The 16,097-nt window shown below is 46.9% G+C and overlaps 1 protein-coding gene across 2 annotated transcripts in view; it reads left to right on the forward strand.

The window, feature by feature from the left end:
- The first annotated feature begins 2,021 nt into the window (after nucleotides 1-2,021).
- The window catches only part of UBASH3B (ubiquitin associated and SH3 domain containing B), a 75,628-nt gene continuing 61,552 nt past the window's right edge, over nucleotides 2,022-16,097 (forward strand). For both annotated transcript variants that reach the window (XM_027785473.2, XM_005236609.4), the window contains exon 1: nucleotides 2,022-2,548. In XM_027785473.2, coding sequence (XP_027641274.2) covers nucleotides 2,497-2,548 — 52 coding nt within the window. In that variant the 5' untranslated portion in view covers nucleotides 2,022-2,496. The remainder of the gene's footprint in view (nucleotides 2,549-16,097) is intronic.

Below are 16,097 nucleotides of genomic sequence, written 5' to 3' on the forward strand. Positions count from 1 at the left end.
GCGCTCACTGAAGTTACAAGGAGGTGATGTGGTTCTCCTAGCAGGCCTGAAAAGCTTTTTCAAGCCAGTCTGCCACCAGTTTCACCAACGGGCTATGAATTACACAGTCAGCTAGCCTACATGTGTAAACATCCTATTTCTGTTCCGCTGTAACATCACTGACACTTCCAGTGGAGCTAATTGCAGCAATTCTTCGATAATGCAAAATAATGCAAAAAAAAAAAAAAAAAGCAACAAAACTTCAATAATGTAACTTCTATAATGATTTTTTTTTAATTGATCATGTGAATCTGTCACAGCTAGAGGAAAGAGATTCTCATCTGGGCAAAGTCCCTGGAAGCTACTTCCATAGCAAATTACATTTTTATTGTTATTTCCTGACTGAGTAATACAGCTGGAGCAAAAAACCATGCATAAGTGAAGCATATCGACTTAAGTCAAAACACAACAACCCTCACAGATTCCTGCTGGCTGCAAATCCCTGTTCATTGATCAGAATCTCCTGGGAATTGCCTGCAGTGCTTGTCTGGGAGGCGGGAGGGCGGGATCAGTGTTCATTTGGGATCTTCATCTTCCCCTTTCACAGGTCCAGAACCAGCTGTATCTTTGTGGTGCTCCCAGCATGGCTGGGTGTGAGCTCACCAGTGACTAACACTACTGGAGGCTCTGGCAATACACGTCTCAGTGCAAATACTGTTATTAATAATAATTAACTCTCCTCTTCTGTTAAAATGGGATAAATTGGGTGCCTGATCCTGATTTCACAGTTGCAAAATGTCTAACAGGGCTGAAATCCATGACTAAACGCTTCTTCGTTTCACCCACTGACTTTAATGAAGTTCTTGCCAATTAATAGTGGGGGTAAACGAAAGAATTGGTGCCTCAGCAACATCAAAGGAGTTAAAAGTGACTTCGAGAAATGAACAAGTGGTGCTTTGTGCAGTGGCCTTCTGGTGCTTTCATTTTCATGGCCAGTTCGAGGATGACTTGCCGGCCTGTTGTCCCGGTGGGAACACAGACCCCAGTGTCGCACGGGAGTGCTGCCTGCAGCATGTGCCTGTTTCTCATCACGCCTTTGGATAAAGCGGCAGAAAATAAACTGGCACGGGAGGGGAAAGAGCGGATCGCTGGGAGGGGATTTTTTCTTCCCTTCTCTGGCTTCATTGATACAACAAAATGGAAATAGGCTGTTTGTTTTCCCTAATGCTAATAGTAATAACCGTAGTGATAGATTTGTCGTTGACAACATTGCTTTCTGTCCCCAACACAAATTATTGTACTTTTAAAAAATGCTTTTAAATGGTTTTTATTTATTTGCAGGGTTGTAATTTCACGCTGTTCTCTACAGTCCTGCGAGCTGGGCCTGCTCGGGGAAGATCACTAGTGGTATCTGCTTGTCTTTAGAAGTGAAGGGGAATGCAGAGGGGGGAAGCAGGGATGTCAGGAAAGAAACAGAGGGGGCTATCAGATAAACCGCTTGGTTTACAGCCCAAACACGACAAACTGAAGCCTGACCTGACATACAGAAAGCAGCAGTATTTGTCACCTCCAGCCCGTAGGAACACGCAGCTTTGGCATGGGAGGGGAGCAGGGGATGGGAGCAGAGCTGTGGCACAGCGGGCTTTCCAGCAGGAAGAGCAGTCCCTGCCCGGGAACTGACAATGCTCTGAGGCTACATGTTCCAAGGGACGGCCTGGAGAGGGCTGAGGAGGATGCAGAAACACAAGATCGAGCCTGGAAATTTTGGATGGCAACTCTTTTTTTTTTCCCTCTCTTGTTTAACCACTAGTGCAACCACATCAAAGCGGCGTCAAGTGGCGGCCAGAGTGCCCGGGGTCCCTGCGCTTGGTGCAGAACACCCGACCTGCCCTCCGCTCTCTCTTGCTGGGTGCTGGGGTCAATATGACACAGAGGTTTAAAAAAAAAAAAAAAAAAAAAAGGCAAAATAATGTTTTGTGCACGTGCTTTTGTTTTTTAAAGTAAGCCATCGTTTCTGCTTTCTGCGGCGCGCCCACTGCGTGGGTCATTCCCCGAGCCGCGCCCGCGGCGGGTGGGCGCCCCGAGCCCCGGGGGGCGGCGTGGGGCTGGGGCGGGGGCTGCGCCCGCCCGCCCGGGGGCGGCTTTAAGCGCGGGGGCGGGCGGCCGGTGCTCGCCTCCCGCTGAGCCTCTGCGGAGCCACCGGCGGCGGCGGCGGCGTGGGCTGCGCGGGGCGCGCACGTGTGGCGGCGGCCGGGCGGCTGCGCTGCGTGGCTCTACTGCGCGGCTCTGCGCGGCTCCGCTGCGCGGCGCGCTGGGCCGGGCGCGGAGGAGGGCCCTGCCCCGGCCCCCGGCGGGGCGCTGGGCGCTGCGGGTGTGCATGGCCCTGCGCGGGCGGCGATGGCTGCGTGATGGCCCAGCGCGGGCAGCCCGCACCGCACGCCATGGCTGCCAAGGAGGAGCTGTACAGCAAAGTCATCCCCCGGCGGAACCGGCAGCACCGGGCGGGCACCATCAAACATGGCTCGTCGCTGGAGATCCTGCTGTCAATGGGCTTCCCCAAAGCCCGGGCGTAAGTCACCGCGCGGCCGCGGCCCCCGGCTCTTCTCCCGGCTCTTCTCCTTTTCGTTCGGCGGCGGCGAGAAGCCCCGGGCGCCTTTCTGCTCGGCTGCTCCAGCGCCGGGCGGCGGCGGCAGCCCCGGGGGCGGCGGGGGGCTGCGCTGCTGGGGATGCTCCGCGCAGCGCCCGGGGGATGCGCGCCCGGAGACGGTCCGGCGCGGCCGGGGATGCTGCGCGGCCCGAGGGATGCGCGGGCTGGCATCGCCCGGCTGCAGGCGGGCAGGAGCGCTGCCCCGGCGCCCCGCGGGGGGGGGGGGGGGGGGCGCGAGGTGCCGGGGACCGGCAGGTGCCGTCCCGGGGGGCAGCGGGGCCGTCCCCGCCGGAGCGGGGATGCTGAAGGGCCTCGGCGCTGCCCGAAGCAGCCTGCCTGCACCGCCCGGCAGGCAGCGCTGGAAAGTTCGGGATCGCCAGGGAGGCAGTTTTTTGCTCTCCCCCCCCCCCCCGCGTTGCAATCAAGAGTTGCCGTTCCGATGCTCTGAAAATGAGGAGCCTGGGCGCAGTGGCTTTGGCTAGCTCGGTCAGCCGGGAGGCTTGCGTTAACCCGCGTACAAGTCAACCGAAGAGAAACGGAGAGCAATAGAAGAAAATTTCTGTAGTCCAGAGCAGTAGTTTTTTCTTGCCTAATTTAGCAGTGCCCTGGTGTAATCTCCCTGCATGTGCTTATGCTTTAAATTAATTAGGCAGCAAACTACTGATACTTAATAATGACTCTCCCAGTTTTAAACATAGTGACTCCTGAAGCGGGACTGCACGCTTTAACGATGCAAATGAAACCGGCGGCGATTTGGATGATTCCTTGAGCTGTTTAAGTTTTCCTTTTGTTGTTGATAGTCAGAACTCAGCGGTTCTGCAGCCTGTCTTTGTGCAGTTTTTTAATAAATGCAGAGATACACACATGCAGTTTTAAGGACAGCTGTCATCTGTGGATTCATGAGATTACCACAGATCCACTAGCCTGTACAGAAAAGCAAATGTGTATTTTCCGTTGTCCTCCTTACACTCCTTATGCCAGTCATGATCTATAGCTTTCTATTGAAATCAGCGTACAGCACTTATGTACAGTGAATGCAAATGGAGGTAGTAGGAGTCTGGTGACTTCATGCCCTGCTCGGTTAGAAAAACAGATGTGCATCTTTCAGTGTAGCTAGAGAAAAAAACAGCTTGATGCTATGAATGAAACTAGTCGTTACCTGTACAACAGTGCCATCAAGGCTGACAGTCAGCCCTGGCTTACCTAACTGTTAGCTGAGGAACAGTCTGTGGTTCAGATTCTTGCCCGAGAAAACTAACATTTGGGAAAAATGGACCCAAAGCGTCATCATGTAAGATAGGGAAGGTTAAACACAGAGTGCAAGCCAGAGAAAGAGGTAAAATATCCCCAAGTGCAAAGAGTTACTTACTGCAAATATAACCAGCTAGACGGGTAAAACTGTCTTGATACCAAATTCAAGATGCTGCGATATAACCCTGTTTGACAAATCAGGTGTCTGCTGAGAGGGGGACCACTTTCCCAATCTGGAGTAGCAATTAGTGCCCCTGTTCCAGCCTGCTGGAAATACTGGAAATAATTCATCATTAAAATTCAGAAATAAAACCAAACGACTAAGTACTGCCACCAAGGGTACACTATGGAATGGCGCACAGGTTCGGAAGTGGGAGAGAGAGGACCGCATGGTAGAAGGACATTCCCTAAAGGTCACTGCTTCCCAGAAGCTGCTTTTTAACTGACAGCATATTACTCTGCAAGTGCGAATGAAAGATATTACAGAGTTGCCAAGGAGGTAAAAGCACCCTGTCTCCCAATGGCAGTATTGAGAAGTAGCCTTACAGTAAAGCCCTTTCGAGTCTTCTCCCAGAATTCAGCCAAACGGGGGATTTCAGATTTCAGATCTGTGCCTGTAGGTCCTGTGTGCAGATACCAGCCAGACTGATATATGAAAGTGGTGACCATCTGTTTGGATGGTTTATGCAAAAAAAAGCTCCAAGTTGTCAGACTAGTCTGTCAGGCATGTCACAAAATGCCATCGCCTTGGCATCGGTGGCCTCCTGGCTTCTTGTTAGAGCCGGGGGTGGGAACTGATTGGGGCAGGGGACAGAGAGGACTGTTGAAGTCAGGGTAATAGACAGAGGAGCTACCTGAGGATCACAAGGTGCTGTTCTCAGATGTGGTATTGAGACAGTACTGAGATCCTGGGGACTCACATCGCCTAACTTCCAGCTTCTATTTCAGGTCGAGTAACTTCATGTACCTCACACCCCTACCAATGGATAGGTCAGCTTTTGTCTCTTCAAAACTGAAATCGTTAATTATTTGATAATATTTCTCCATGTTTATAACAGTAATAAGAGCTCAGATGGCCAGGATGATCCTGGGCTTGACTGCTGACAGGAGCTAAGGATTCTCATGTTCATTGTATTTTCCTGGTTCAGTGTTACTTTGAGTAAACCACTTCCACTCTGTGTATGCTAAAATAAGCAAAGGTGAAAGACTAAATATGATTTCCAAGTATTCCTGGATGGTTAGTATAGACTGGCTCAGTTAAGGGTAGAAAATGGAATGAGCCAGGCTGAAACCAGGAGAGGATGTCATAGGCATTTGTGTTTCAGGTATCAAGTGCAAAACTGCCATGGACCCTTTGTTCAAACCAAGGCATTACTAAACAAGGCTTTTATTTGTCCATCCTGCATGGTTTACTGGGGGACTGGGGATAAAGGGTCCATCAAAGAAGGACTTATCTTTCCTTTCTGAACTAAGACAAATTGAGAGCAGCTATTGAAATTAACAGGGCTGCACTGATGGGAGTGCCCCACAGCACAGAGGTTTTGCCCACTCCCCCACTAAAATCTTTGTCAGCACAGGTGGAAGAGCAGCTCTGTCGTGTGTTCCTGGACAAACTGTCTGTCTCTTTTCCTCCTTCCCAGTAACAGCTTCAATTCAGCAGCGCTACTCTAATTACATGGTAATGCAGTGACATACAAACCACCTTGGATGCATCTACCTGTGGACGGCAATTGCTCAAACCACTGTAGTATGTCATCATCACTTTGGACTATTACCGTGAAGAGCGGTTCTATTTCATGGGTGCTTTTTTTTGTCAGCACACAATCATTATTTTTTTATTTTGCAATTAGCCCATTATATTACGTACTGTCTAGTCACACAGGAGGAGGCTGTTCCCATCCCAAGTAGTTTCTGATTTAGACAAGGAAGGAAGGTGAAGGTGATGTTACGATTCCATTTTGCAGTTTGGGCACCAAGACAAGTATTTTACCTGGGGTCACACAAAGGTCTAACCAGATCCCCAGTGCCTCGAGCCTAAACACAAGAACAGGCTTCCTCTAGAAAGAGATTTCACATAACTATTATTTCCCAGTTGCCCCAAAATATTGTACCTGGTCTTGTTATGGATCTGCGGCCAGTGGCAGCACCCACAGATCTAATCTGACTGCCAGCATCTCTCATTTTTGTGTGATAATCCCTAGGCAGGTGTGGATAGTCTTCCTGAGAGTAAATAGAAGGGGAAGCACAATGGAGTTTACAGGCCACTGAAAACACAGGGGATCACTTAAAGCTATTATGCATGCACAAGCAATTAAAAAAACAACAACAATGCATAACATGTATCTCTGTGAAATGCTAAACATAGGAAAATTTAGTGATGGACTGCAGTTTCTTTCAGGATGGAAGAAGGCCTTTGACTAAACTTAAATTACTAGAACTAATACAGGGACAAGCAGTCAAAATCCTCTAGCCTGCGTGGTGCAGAAATCAGTGTGGCTCCAGAATATGTGAGGTCAGTGATTCACAGTTTTAAAAGTTTCATGTCAGAATTTAAACTCCTCCAAAACATCCTGAAAACCAGAAAGTTAAAATTCCACTATGAGAAAAAAATCCTGCTTTGTTTGTTTTAATTCTGAGTGTGCGTATGTGCATGAATATATAAATATATAAAATTTGAAATGTTGCTTCAGTCGCACAGAGCTCTGAATTCAAGCCCCAGAAGCGATCCAGACCTAAAATAATGAAGATAATTGTCTGGCCCCTGTCATTACTCACTGGCTAAATCGCTGTCCATAAACAGCACACTAAAATTAGAGGCATCACACATTTTTGGTTGCCATCTCTGCATGACAAGCGTAAAGAGATGAGCGCTGTTCGTCACACAGGTGGCATAGCTTTCCACAACTAACTTGACGTTCCTTTCCATCGTCTCAGCCTTTTCAAAAGGGGGACTGCCTTCTATAGACAGGTCCATACTGTTGGTTCAACGTGTGATGCTGTGCTCCTGGGTGGATCTGCTGACGCTAGACATAATTGCAGTCACTTCCCCCTCATAAAAATGGGATAGACAGGAATATTGTACAGTTTACCATGAATCAGCTTCACCACTTCCCCTAGGCTACTACACATTTCCTCCTTCCTCCCTCCCACAAAAGACCACCTGGGTTTAACTGTGTTCATGGGCATAAAGAGGAGTTAATTCACAAAGCTGTACCACATTTCCCCTGAACCTGGATAGAACCAAGCCAGTCTGATTTTGATTTGCTTTCTCAGTAACTACGAGAATTTAGGAGTATTAAGAGTTTCATTATACTCAAAGAAAAGAAGCTCAGATCCGGTTTACAAACAGTAAAATCTTCTCTTGTGTTTTGAAAATGTTTTCTAGGCTGCTAAAACATGTTTTGCTTAGTAACAGACTTAGCAACATAGCAGTATTTCAGCACAGAAAGGCTGTGAAGTCTCTCATTCCTCTAGGGTTTGAGCTGGATTTGGGGAAAATACTGCATGGAAAAAAAGTGCTGCAGATAATCTGTTGATTTTGAAGCGGTTTCTGTTCCTTCACGGCCTTGCCTTCAGGGTATTAGTTTTCTGTGAATATTCTTGGCTGAAATTCATCCTACTACAAAGGATCAGCCCCAAACATTGTAAGTCCCACTTAAGCCCAAGCTTTAGGAGGGTTTTCATGATTTACAGTGACTTGGCCCGGGGTGTAGAGGGAAACCCCATCCCAAGTGAAGAAGTTGATGGATAGAAATGTCCTTAGAAGCAACAGTTCAGGAGGGCTACATCAAAAGTAGATTTCCATGTTTGTTAATGGCACTGGAGGAAATCTTCAGCTACTGAATAGAAAATCCAAGTGCTGTAGCTGCAAGGGCTTAGGCAAAAGGTTCCTGTAATGCTCTGGCTGTGCTCATCGTTCAAGACAGTGAGATCTGTGCTTGGATACAGCCGCTGGGCTGTGCAGCAGAGGAGCCGCCTAACCAACATCCTTCCATTTCCAGTACTGCGTATCGGCCGTCGGGCGATGGATGGTTTTAAGTAGGAGCTTTGCAGGAAGCGTTTGTGACCTGTTTACACTCAACAAATACTGAAAGGAAGAACTTGCTGGAGGTGCACCCTTTTGGCAGAATGCTCGGACAAGACCTGCTTTCCCTACTGTGACATGCACACCCCCACACCCCACACCCCCCTTCTCTGTGCCTGTTGAAGCTTTTGTCAGAAGTTGTGAGGCGTGCAGCTCTTTGTCTATGCCGAGGTTTAACGGATGAGGTTCTGCATTGTAACTTGAGCAACAGTTTGAGCAATTAACTGGTCTAGTTCATGTATTGCAATTCGTAGGCTCAGCACTGAGGCCTCTGAACAATTTTGTACATCTGTGCTGGAGGGGATCCAACAGGTCTGCACAGTGCAACGGAACATGGATACTGCAATTGAGCTAGCAGCTGCCAGGAAGGTGCACTGGAGAAAGGCTTGAGCAAACATACATTTGGGATGGAGTCCCATGGCTGCTCTGCATATGGATTTTTTTTTTCAATTGGCTATTGCAGATTTCTGCTGTGGGACTGAGAGATGATTACTGCAATATTCAGACTGTTATGTGCCAGCGGCTCCACTGCGTTTGGTGTGGGGGAGATCTCTGTGAGGCAGTTCCTTACTTTAAAGGTGTAAAGTGATAAAACGTAGAGGGGTCTTTATTGCCACTGTATAGCCTGGAAAGTGAGGCACAGAGAAACTTAGATATATACGTCAAATTTGTAGTTCAGCTGGCACTTGCACCTAAATCTGTAGAGTTTCAGTCTATTAGCTTAACCACAAGACTTAGATACCTGGTCTAAGTAGAGTATCTGTTTCCATGACATTGTATAAAATTTTCAAATGGAGAGAGACCTTCTTTTATCAGGGGCTGAAGAATTCATTCCTGTAATAAGACCATACTCTAAAATGGTAATGGCAGCAGTAGCACTCCATATTACCTCAGTGATTCAGAATACTGTGTACATAACTGCCATTAATCATATCTGATAGTTGGGATAAGTGGAACAATCAGATAGTCGAGTCTGATATCTACAAAGAAAATGCTTCTGCCACAAACATCAGGAAAATGGTTTGAGAACAGAACATCCCTGTACAAAGACTGCTCACAGTAGAGCCAAGGTCAGCAAGTCACTGCAATACTTGCTGCGTAAGTGCTAGCTGCCCAGAAAGCAAGCTTGCATGTGTTCAGGGGAGAAAACCAAAACAAAACACCTTTATAGTGCCTTCATGCACCATGCTTCATTGGGATCTCATATTTAAATGTCTAAATAGCATCACCATATGCAGTGAATTCCTGGTTTGGTGGCAAGTCTGCCAGAAGATAGCAATCCCTGGATTCCTAAGATGTGTTTTTCAGGGCTATCTAGCTTTGGCAGACACTGAAGGGATGTCAGCAAGTTTCCTGGTCCCTGAGTACTGAGTTCGTTCTGGTATTAAAATTACATGGTGACAAGCTTGTGCTTCTGTCTCTCTGATGACTTTTTTGTCTTAGAGCAAAGATCCTGAACTTGATCCTACCTAGGAAGGAGGGGAGCTTCAGAAAGCACAACCCAGACCCCACGTGTTACTGACAGACCCTGAAAAATTACTTTGTGCCTTCTGTGTCAAAAATCCAAGCAGTTAATAACTCAACCTTTCGTTATGCAGTTCCCTTTCAAGCTACATTATCAGTTTCAAGTGATACAGATACCAGTCTTGTCTTTTCCTTTTCTGTCCCTTTTCCTCTTGCACTTCACAGACCTGATATTACCGTCAGGAGCCAGTTTCAATTTACTGATGAGATTCTCAAGACAAAGACTTGCTAGAGAAACTCGTGATTTCAGATATCCAGCATGGATGATTTGAATGGAGCCTTGTTTGCATAAAACGCTGACTATTCTTCCCCCTTGGAGGGTTGGTGACAGTGGCAGTGTGTTGGCCTGTTTCTGCAGAATTCTGCAGCATTTCCTTATAAAGTCTTCTGGAAGTTTACCCCTAGATTACTGCTGCCACTTTGCTATGCAAGAGTCCATGCCTAAAGGATGCTGCCAGCCCTCGGGACCTCCTAAAAAAATACACTGACAGAAGTTGGGGGAGTGCTGCTTTTTGAAAGATCATGAGTAAAAGTTTTTAAAAGAATAAAAATTGGTGCTTTTAAATGTCAAGTGCTAAACCTGCTGGCTCCTGATGAGACTTGTGTTTTAAAGTCACCTTTGAAAGTGAATCCTAGGCTCCTAAGTCTTGCTCACACTTGAAAACGTTGCCCTAGGTTTTAACTGGTGCTCATAGTGGATTCACAGCATGTGCTCTGCAACTGCAAAAAGAATAGAGACATCCATGTGTGTGTCTGTACTGCACCAGTCTAATTATCCTCAACAAGCAGAGTCATCAAAAGAGCTGTAGTTTAGCAGCTGACAGCATTTTGGATTCCATCACCAAGACTCGGTGCAGGCTTTGTGCATTACAATGGGGTGCACCGCGGCGCCTGTGTCTTACTCACCCCCTATATAAACAGACCTGAAAAGAATAGGCCTTGGCTTTGCTTGGCATTATTCTGTCCCCGCCATATCCTATGCTGCCTGGTCGTGCACAAAGGCTGAATCTAGAGAGCAGCGTAAAACGGAGGGGAGAAAAACAACAGAGAGAAATAATAGGATGGGTTGAGGGAACCGCTAAAGTCGCTGCAACAAAGCAGCTGACAAGCTACATAAACAGTGTTTTAGACATCTCGTACCTCTTGTCTGTGTTTATAGGGCACAGGTGCTGCCCTTTCAAACCCACTCATCCAGCAGTTCTCCTGAAGCTTTGAAAAGTCCCAGCCAGCAGCAAAAGCTGCATTTTTAAGGTACTCCTGGGTACCCACAACTCGTGGTATGCAGCTAAGAGATGTTGATCTCGCATACCTAGGGAGCAGGAGCCATTGCTCCTCCATTCCCTGGGAAGCCTCAAGCCTTCCTGTTTTGTTTTTTTTTTACACAGACTCCCAAAAGAATAAAGATTGGAATGGAGAGCAGAGTTGCATGTGCAAGTATGACAATAACCTGACAGGTACTGTCAGGAGCCAAGTGGTTTCTGTGACCCACCAAGCAGCAGCGTAAAATTTAAACAGAAAGCGAGCAATTATAAACTGGAACCTGGATGAGTGACAGATGTGTTTGATGTCTCTGCTTTCCCTAGACGCCAAATTCAAGTCCTTGAGACTGAAGTCTCCTGTCATTGCCAGCACTAATACCTCGCAGGCCAGTCCCTGTCAGCAGGAGATTAGCACGAAAATGCTAGCAGAAGGTTCTGTACGGTGCTGAGCAAAGAGCAGCCCTGAGTAAATGTTGGGATATCTGTCTTCTGTGCTGGAAATGCCCAAAGATAGGTAGCCCTGGTAACACCCTGGCCTTCCATAGCCTGACATCGAAAGAGGTTTCAACTGTATTTTACTCGCACCCATCACCCCTCTGGTATTATCAAACGCAAGGCAAGTGCCACTTTTCCCCCTTTCATGTAGTATTAGCTAGGCTCTGCAGTTCATGATAGTGCAGAATTAATCATTCGGGGTCGGTGACTGTGAAATAATTGCCAGTGTAGAGGCGGGTGTGTTTCAGAGAGATTTTTCATCTCCTGATTTGTAAAAAATGACTATTTTCTTTCTGCTCTACCTAATGAAAAATAGCAAGTTCTTACATGACACAAATCTCATTAATTGCCTGATTCAGCAAAGCCCTTCAGCACGTGCTTCTCATGAATGGCTGAGATCAAGATGTTCGATACATTTCTACAGAGCGTGAAGGGGGATGTATAAAATGGCATTGGAAATACCTGAAATAGATAAAGTGGTACTCTTTCTTCTAAGCTGTTCCTGATTTTATTAAGAGAGATTTAATCTGTTTCATGACGCAGATTTCAAGCCCTGAGTTTGTGCTGACGTGAAACACTAGTATCGTTCTTCCCTTGTGTGGCACCAGTGAGTAGAAGCCCGGTTTTTATCCTGTTCTATGCAAACAGAAAAGGAAAACATCATCCCTGCTCTAGGAGCTGGCAATCTAAACAGGAGCCAGAAAGCAAATACCTCTAGAGAGGAGGATAGAGAGAGGCCAGATGAGGAAGCAGACAGTATCAAGCCCTGCTGACAGGCAGTGATCCCAGCAATGCCTCCAAAATCCTTTACTCCCAGTTGTTACCCATAGTTACAGCGAGTTAGATTGATGGGTGAAATTCACAGCTGCATGAGAATGGCACTGTTATGAACAGCTACTTTGGAATAAGTATTGTTCCCATTTTACAGACAGAAAAATTCAAAATGAGACAATACATCAGGTCGCTTGATGCCAGAGAGGGCACCTTAATTAACATTTGCCATCCACTTGAGACAAAGGGTGCTCCAGAATTGCAGGCTGTAAATGGTGTCAATGATGTCCTGCTACCTTGTTCTACTATTATATTGAATTTATTCTTCACAATCAATATTTCTTTCTGTGAGTAGCTGCCAAGTCCTAGCAAGTGTCAAATCACAATATATTAGCAGTGGATAAATTGCAGTCACTTCTCCCAGGCACCATTCAAAGAAATCTCAAACTAAACAAGAATTGGATCTGGTTCATAGACCATGGGCAACAGAAACAAGCCTTGGAGTAAATGTAACTTACAGCTGCACCTTACAAGACACATTTATATTCCCTTTACAGTCTTCTTTGACCCCCCTCTTGTAGTATAGCTGTATCATAAATGCATTCGTGTTCTAAAAGGCAAAGCCTTCCAGTAGTGTAAATCAGCCCAGCACCATCTATATTGTTGGAGTGATACTAATACACACCAGCTGAGGATCTTGCCCAAAACAACCTGACTTTCATTGCTATGAAACCACCACCACCATTAAGGGAATGCAAAGAGCCTGTGTGTAAATAAAAGTCAGTACCAAAGCCTCTGGGAGAAAACTAAAAAACTCTGGTGTTTCTCGCATGTTCACAGCACATTTATATGTGGGGACCGCAGAGTCTTTTATAAAAAAGTAGTGACTCCAGCTCTGTGCTGCAGCACAGCTACTTGCTGCCTGGCTGCTGTGTGCTGGGGACCACCGGGGCCTCACAGGGCTTTCCAGAGCTGGTGCAAGTAATAATGTTTTCCCAGGCAGCGCGGGTGCAGCTGACTCCCCAGGTACCCTTGATTATTTGGGTATGAAACACGTCAGCCAAGCGCAGCAGGCTGGGAAGGGGATGAGTCAGGATGGGTCCACAGAGACCTGAGTCGTGCACGCTCCCTGCAGCGGGCAGATAGGTTGTGCTGTGATGGCGCAGGACAGCTGATGCTCTTTCTTTCCAGTATTACAGTGATGACAGGTTCAGTGCTCCAGGAGCATCCATGTCTATCCTGTTTAACCCTCTCTCTTCTCAGAGGTGGTCTCTGCGTACACGAGATCTCCTGTGCAGGGTGGGTTGCAGAACTGGAACCCCTTAGCTGAAACCAGCTGTATGGGGGTACGTTAACTCTCACTTTTATTTGATAAAAATAGTGCAGTTTGCAGGGGGAACATGTCCCATTCTCCTGTGGTATTTTCTCTTTTCTCCCTAAGGTAAAATTTTCTACTTGCAAACGGGAAGGTCAGCCTTTTAAAGGAGTTCTCCATTTCATCATCCAGTTTCCCAAAGCAGCTCATCAGATGCCATCTCTGAGAGAGGATTTAACTCCCTATGCAGACCCTGACTTTGGGGGTCGATGTATCTTTCCGACTTCTGCCACTTCCTGCCCCAAAGCCGCTGATCCTCATCGGGATCAAAGGACTTTAAGCCCTTGGGAAGTCTAAGGGTGAGAATGGCATGTTAGAAGTTCATGGTGTGACCAGGGTTATGTTTGGTTCCCTTGTGCCTACCAAATGACAGCTATCATTTGTACAGCCTTTAACTCCTCTGAAAGCGCATCGTGCAGAGAGGAGCCTCTGCCAGTGCATCACCCCTGTGATTTTAGCCTAGGCTGTGTCTTAGCGACTTGAGTGCCCAAGAAACGTGTCTCAGCAGGCTTCTTGTGTGAGTCGGCCTAACCAAGGGCATTGGGCAGCCTGCTGCGATCCTTTTCATGTTCTCCTAGGGAACTCCTGTGACCAGCTGCTGATTTCTTTGCTTGTGTTTGGTGTTTAGAATAGGCCCATCTGCTGCAAAGTGAACTTTAAAAGGGTAGAGCCAAAGCCACCCAGCAGAAATGCGATGACAGGCAGGAAAAAATGAACAGGTCTTTTAGGATGACACAAAAATGGGCTGCAGGAGCCTCAGGCCAGATTGACAGAACTACATTTGGAAGCAGATACTGGGATCTTTTGGGCTTAGAGATCCCTTAGCGTAGGAACAGAATTGCCATGTCTTAATGATCTTTCCTTCCTCCATTCACCCCTTGTCTCTGCTCCACCAGTCTGCATGATAAATGGAGAAAAAATTTCCCCCATCGCTGCTGCCACTGCCTCTTTTCAGCTATAGGACTAGGAGCTTGCTGAGGTGTCACAGGATTTCCCTGGGCAACAGCTTAAGGATTTTACATACTTCTTGTCACCAGCTTGTTCCCGGGGAGAAGGATGGCAGAGACGTCATTTCAGTCCTTCCTGACGGGCAGTGGCGTTACACAGATACAGGAAGGGATGAGCGTAGCGTGTGCCAAAGCATGCAACCCAGGCCCAGCACCTAACACCCTTCTCTTACGTCTGCGGGAGTGGGGGGGCAGTGGAGGGGACACAGTTACCAGGGTCTGTTTATCACCCTTTCTGACATCTAAAGGTCAACGGAAAACCTTGTCAAATCTAACATGAAGCTCAAATGAGCAAACGCAGTGAGAGCCACTGCAGAGCAGCCCGTCCAGCAGCCCCTATAAAGGTGCAAGCTATGACAGTGACGGGGCACAGGAGTTGTATATAGACCACAAAAAGGGTATGATTCCCCCCAACCCCGATCACCAAAAGCTAACCCCCCCCCCCCCCCAAAAAAAAATATTAGCACACAGGAGAAAGTTGTACTGCTGGGTTTTGGGGTTTTTTTTTTCCTTGCAAATGAGGGCTGACTCACCAAAAGAAACTTAACTATGAAACCTGAGTGCTTTTCTGTGTCTGGAAACCAAGCCCTTTTTAGAGGTTCAACATGGATTACCTAAAGAAAGTCAGCAACCACTTTGGAAAATCTTGGCTAACTGATTCGCAGTGTCTCTGCAAATTAAACACCTGCCAGCAAGTGTGAAAGCATTATAAGGTATTTGCCTGAGGACAAAAAGAGGGTCTTTTACAGTACTGGGTAATTTGGATTTGCCATCAGGCCATAAATAACACTAAAATGTACGCTTATGTGGCAATTAGATACTGTTCTAGGCATCTAGCTCAACCTTCCACCTACTAAATATCATTTCAATTTTGCTGCAGCATATCCCCAAGTCTTACAGGACCTTTGATGAAACTTTCATTTCAGTGATAGAGATGAAATTCTGTGGTTTCATAGGTTGGGTGTTAGTAATTGTAAGGAAGGAACCCTTTTTCCATGCTGCTTTATCTTTTCCTTACTTGTAACACATTAGTGTTGAGTGTCAGGAACATACAGTCAGTTTATTTGTGGAGTATCTCTCTAATCACACAAGTATTTGAAGCAGTTGAACAATTTAGATGAGATTATGCAAATGGGATTGAATGTTGTGACTAGATAATTGTCCCTTTGCTTCAAGGTACGCGTCAAAGCAGAGACAAGTTTTTGGTTGGAATGAAAATTCCTGAAAACTACAGCTTTTTGTTACTGTTAGCAGTGGTTGGTGAGAAAACGATCCAGGAATCCTAGCGGCATCCCATCTACAACCCACAAGGTCTGGGCAGAGTTGTTTCCACTGCTGAGGAGTAGTTTAAGGTACGCCTAGTGTACAAACATCCCTGCGGCTTTGGAAGTTTAAGGCAAAGCTGAGCCTTGCAGCAGCACGCTAGGCAGCGGGAGCGTCATCCTTTGAGCAGCGTGCTGTGAGGAACCACGCAGGTTTCCACAGGCTCTGCCGCCAGCCCCCACGTTCAAGGAGGAAACTGGGCTGAATTTAGGTGCCAACCTGGCAAAGGATTCAAACGTGTCACTCAAGTTCAAACACGTGAATAGTTTCATTGGTTTTAATTGAGATTACTCAGGTGTGTAAATGCACGGCAAGCTTGTGGCCTTTGAAACAATTTTGTTTTTAAATACTGTGGCGCAGGGTGGAGTTCTGCTCATAGTCC

This window comes from Falco peregrinus, chromosome 15 (assembly GCF_023634155.1).
Source record: "Falco peregrinus isolate bFalPer1 chromosome 15, bFalPer1.pri, whole genome shotgun sequence".
NCBI classification, from domain to species: domain Eukaryota; kingdom Metazoa; phylum Chordata; class Aves; order Falconiformes; family Falconidae; genus Falco; species Falco peregrinus.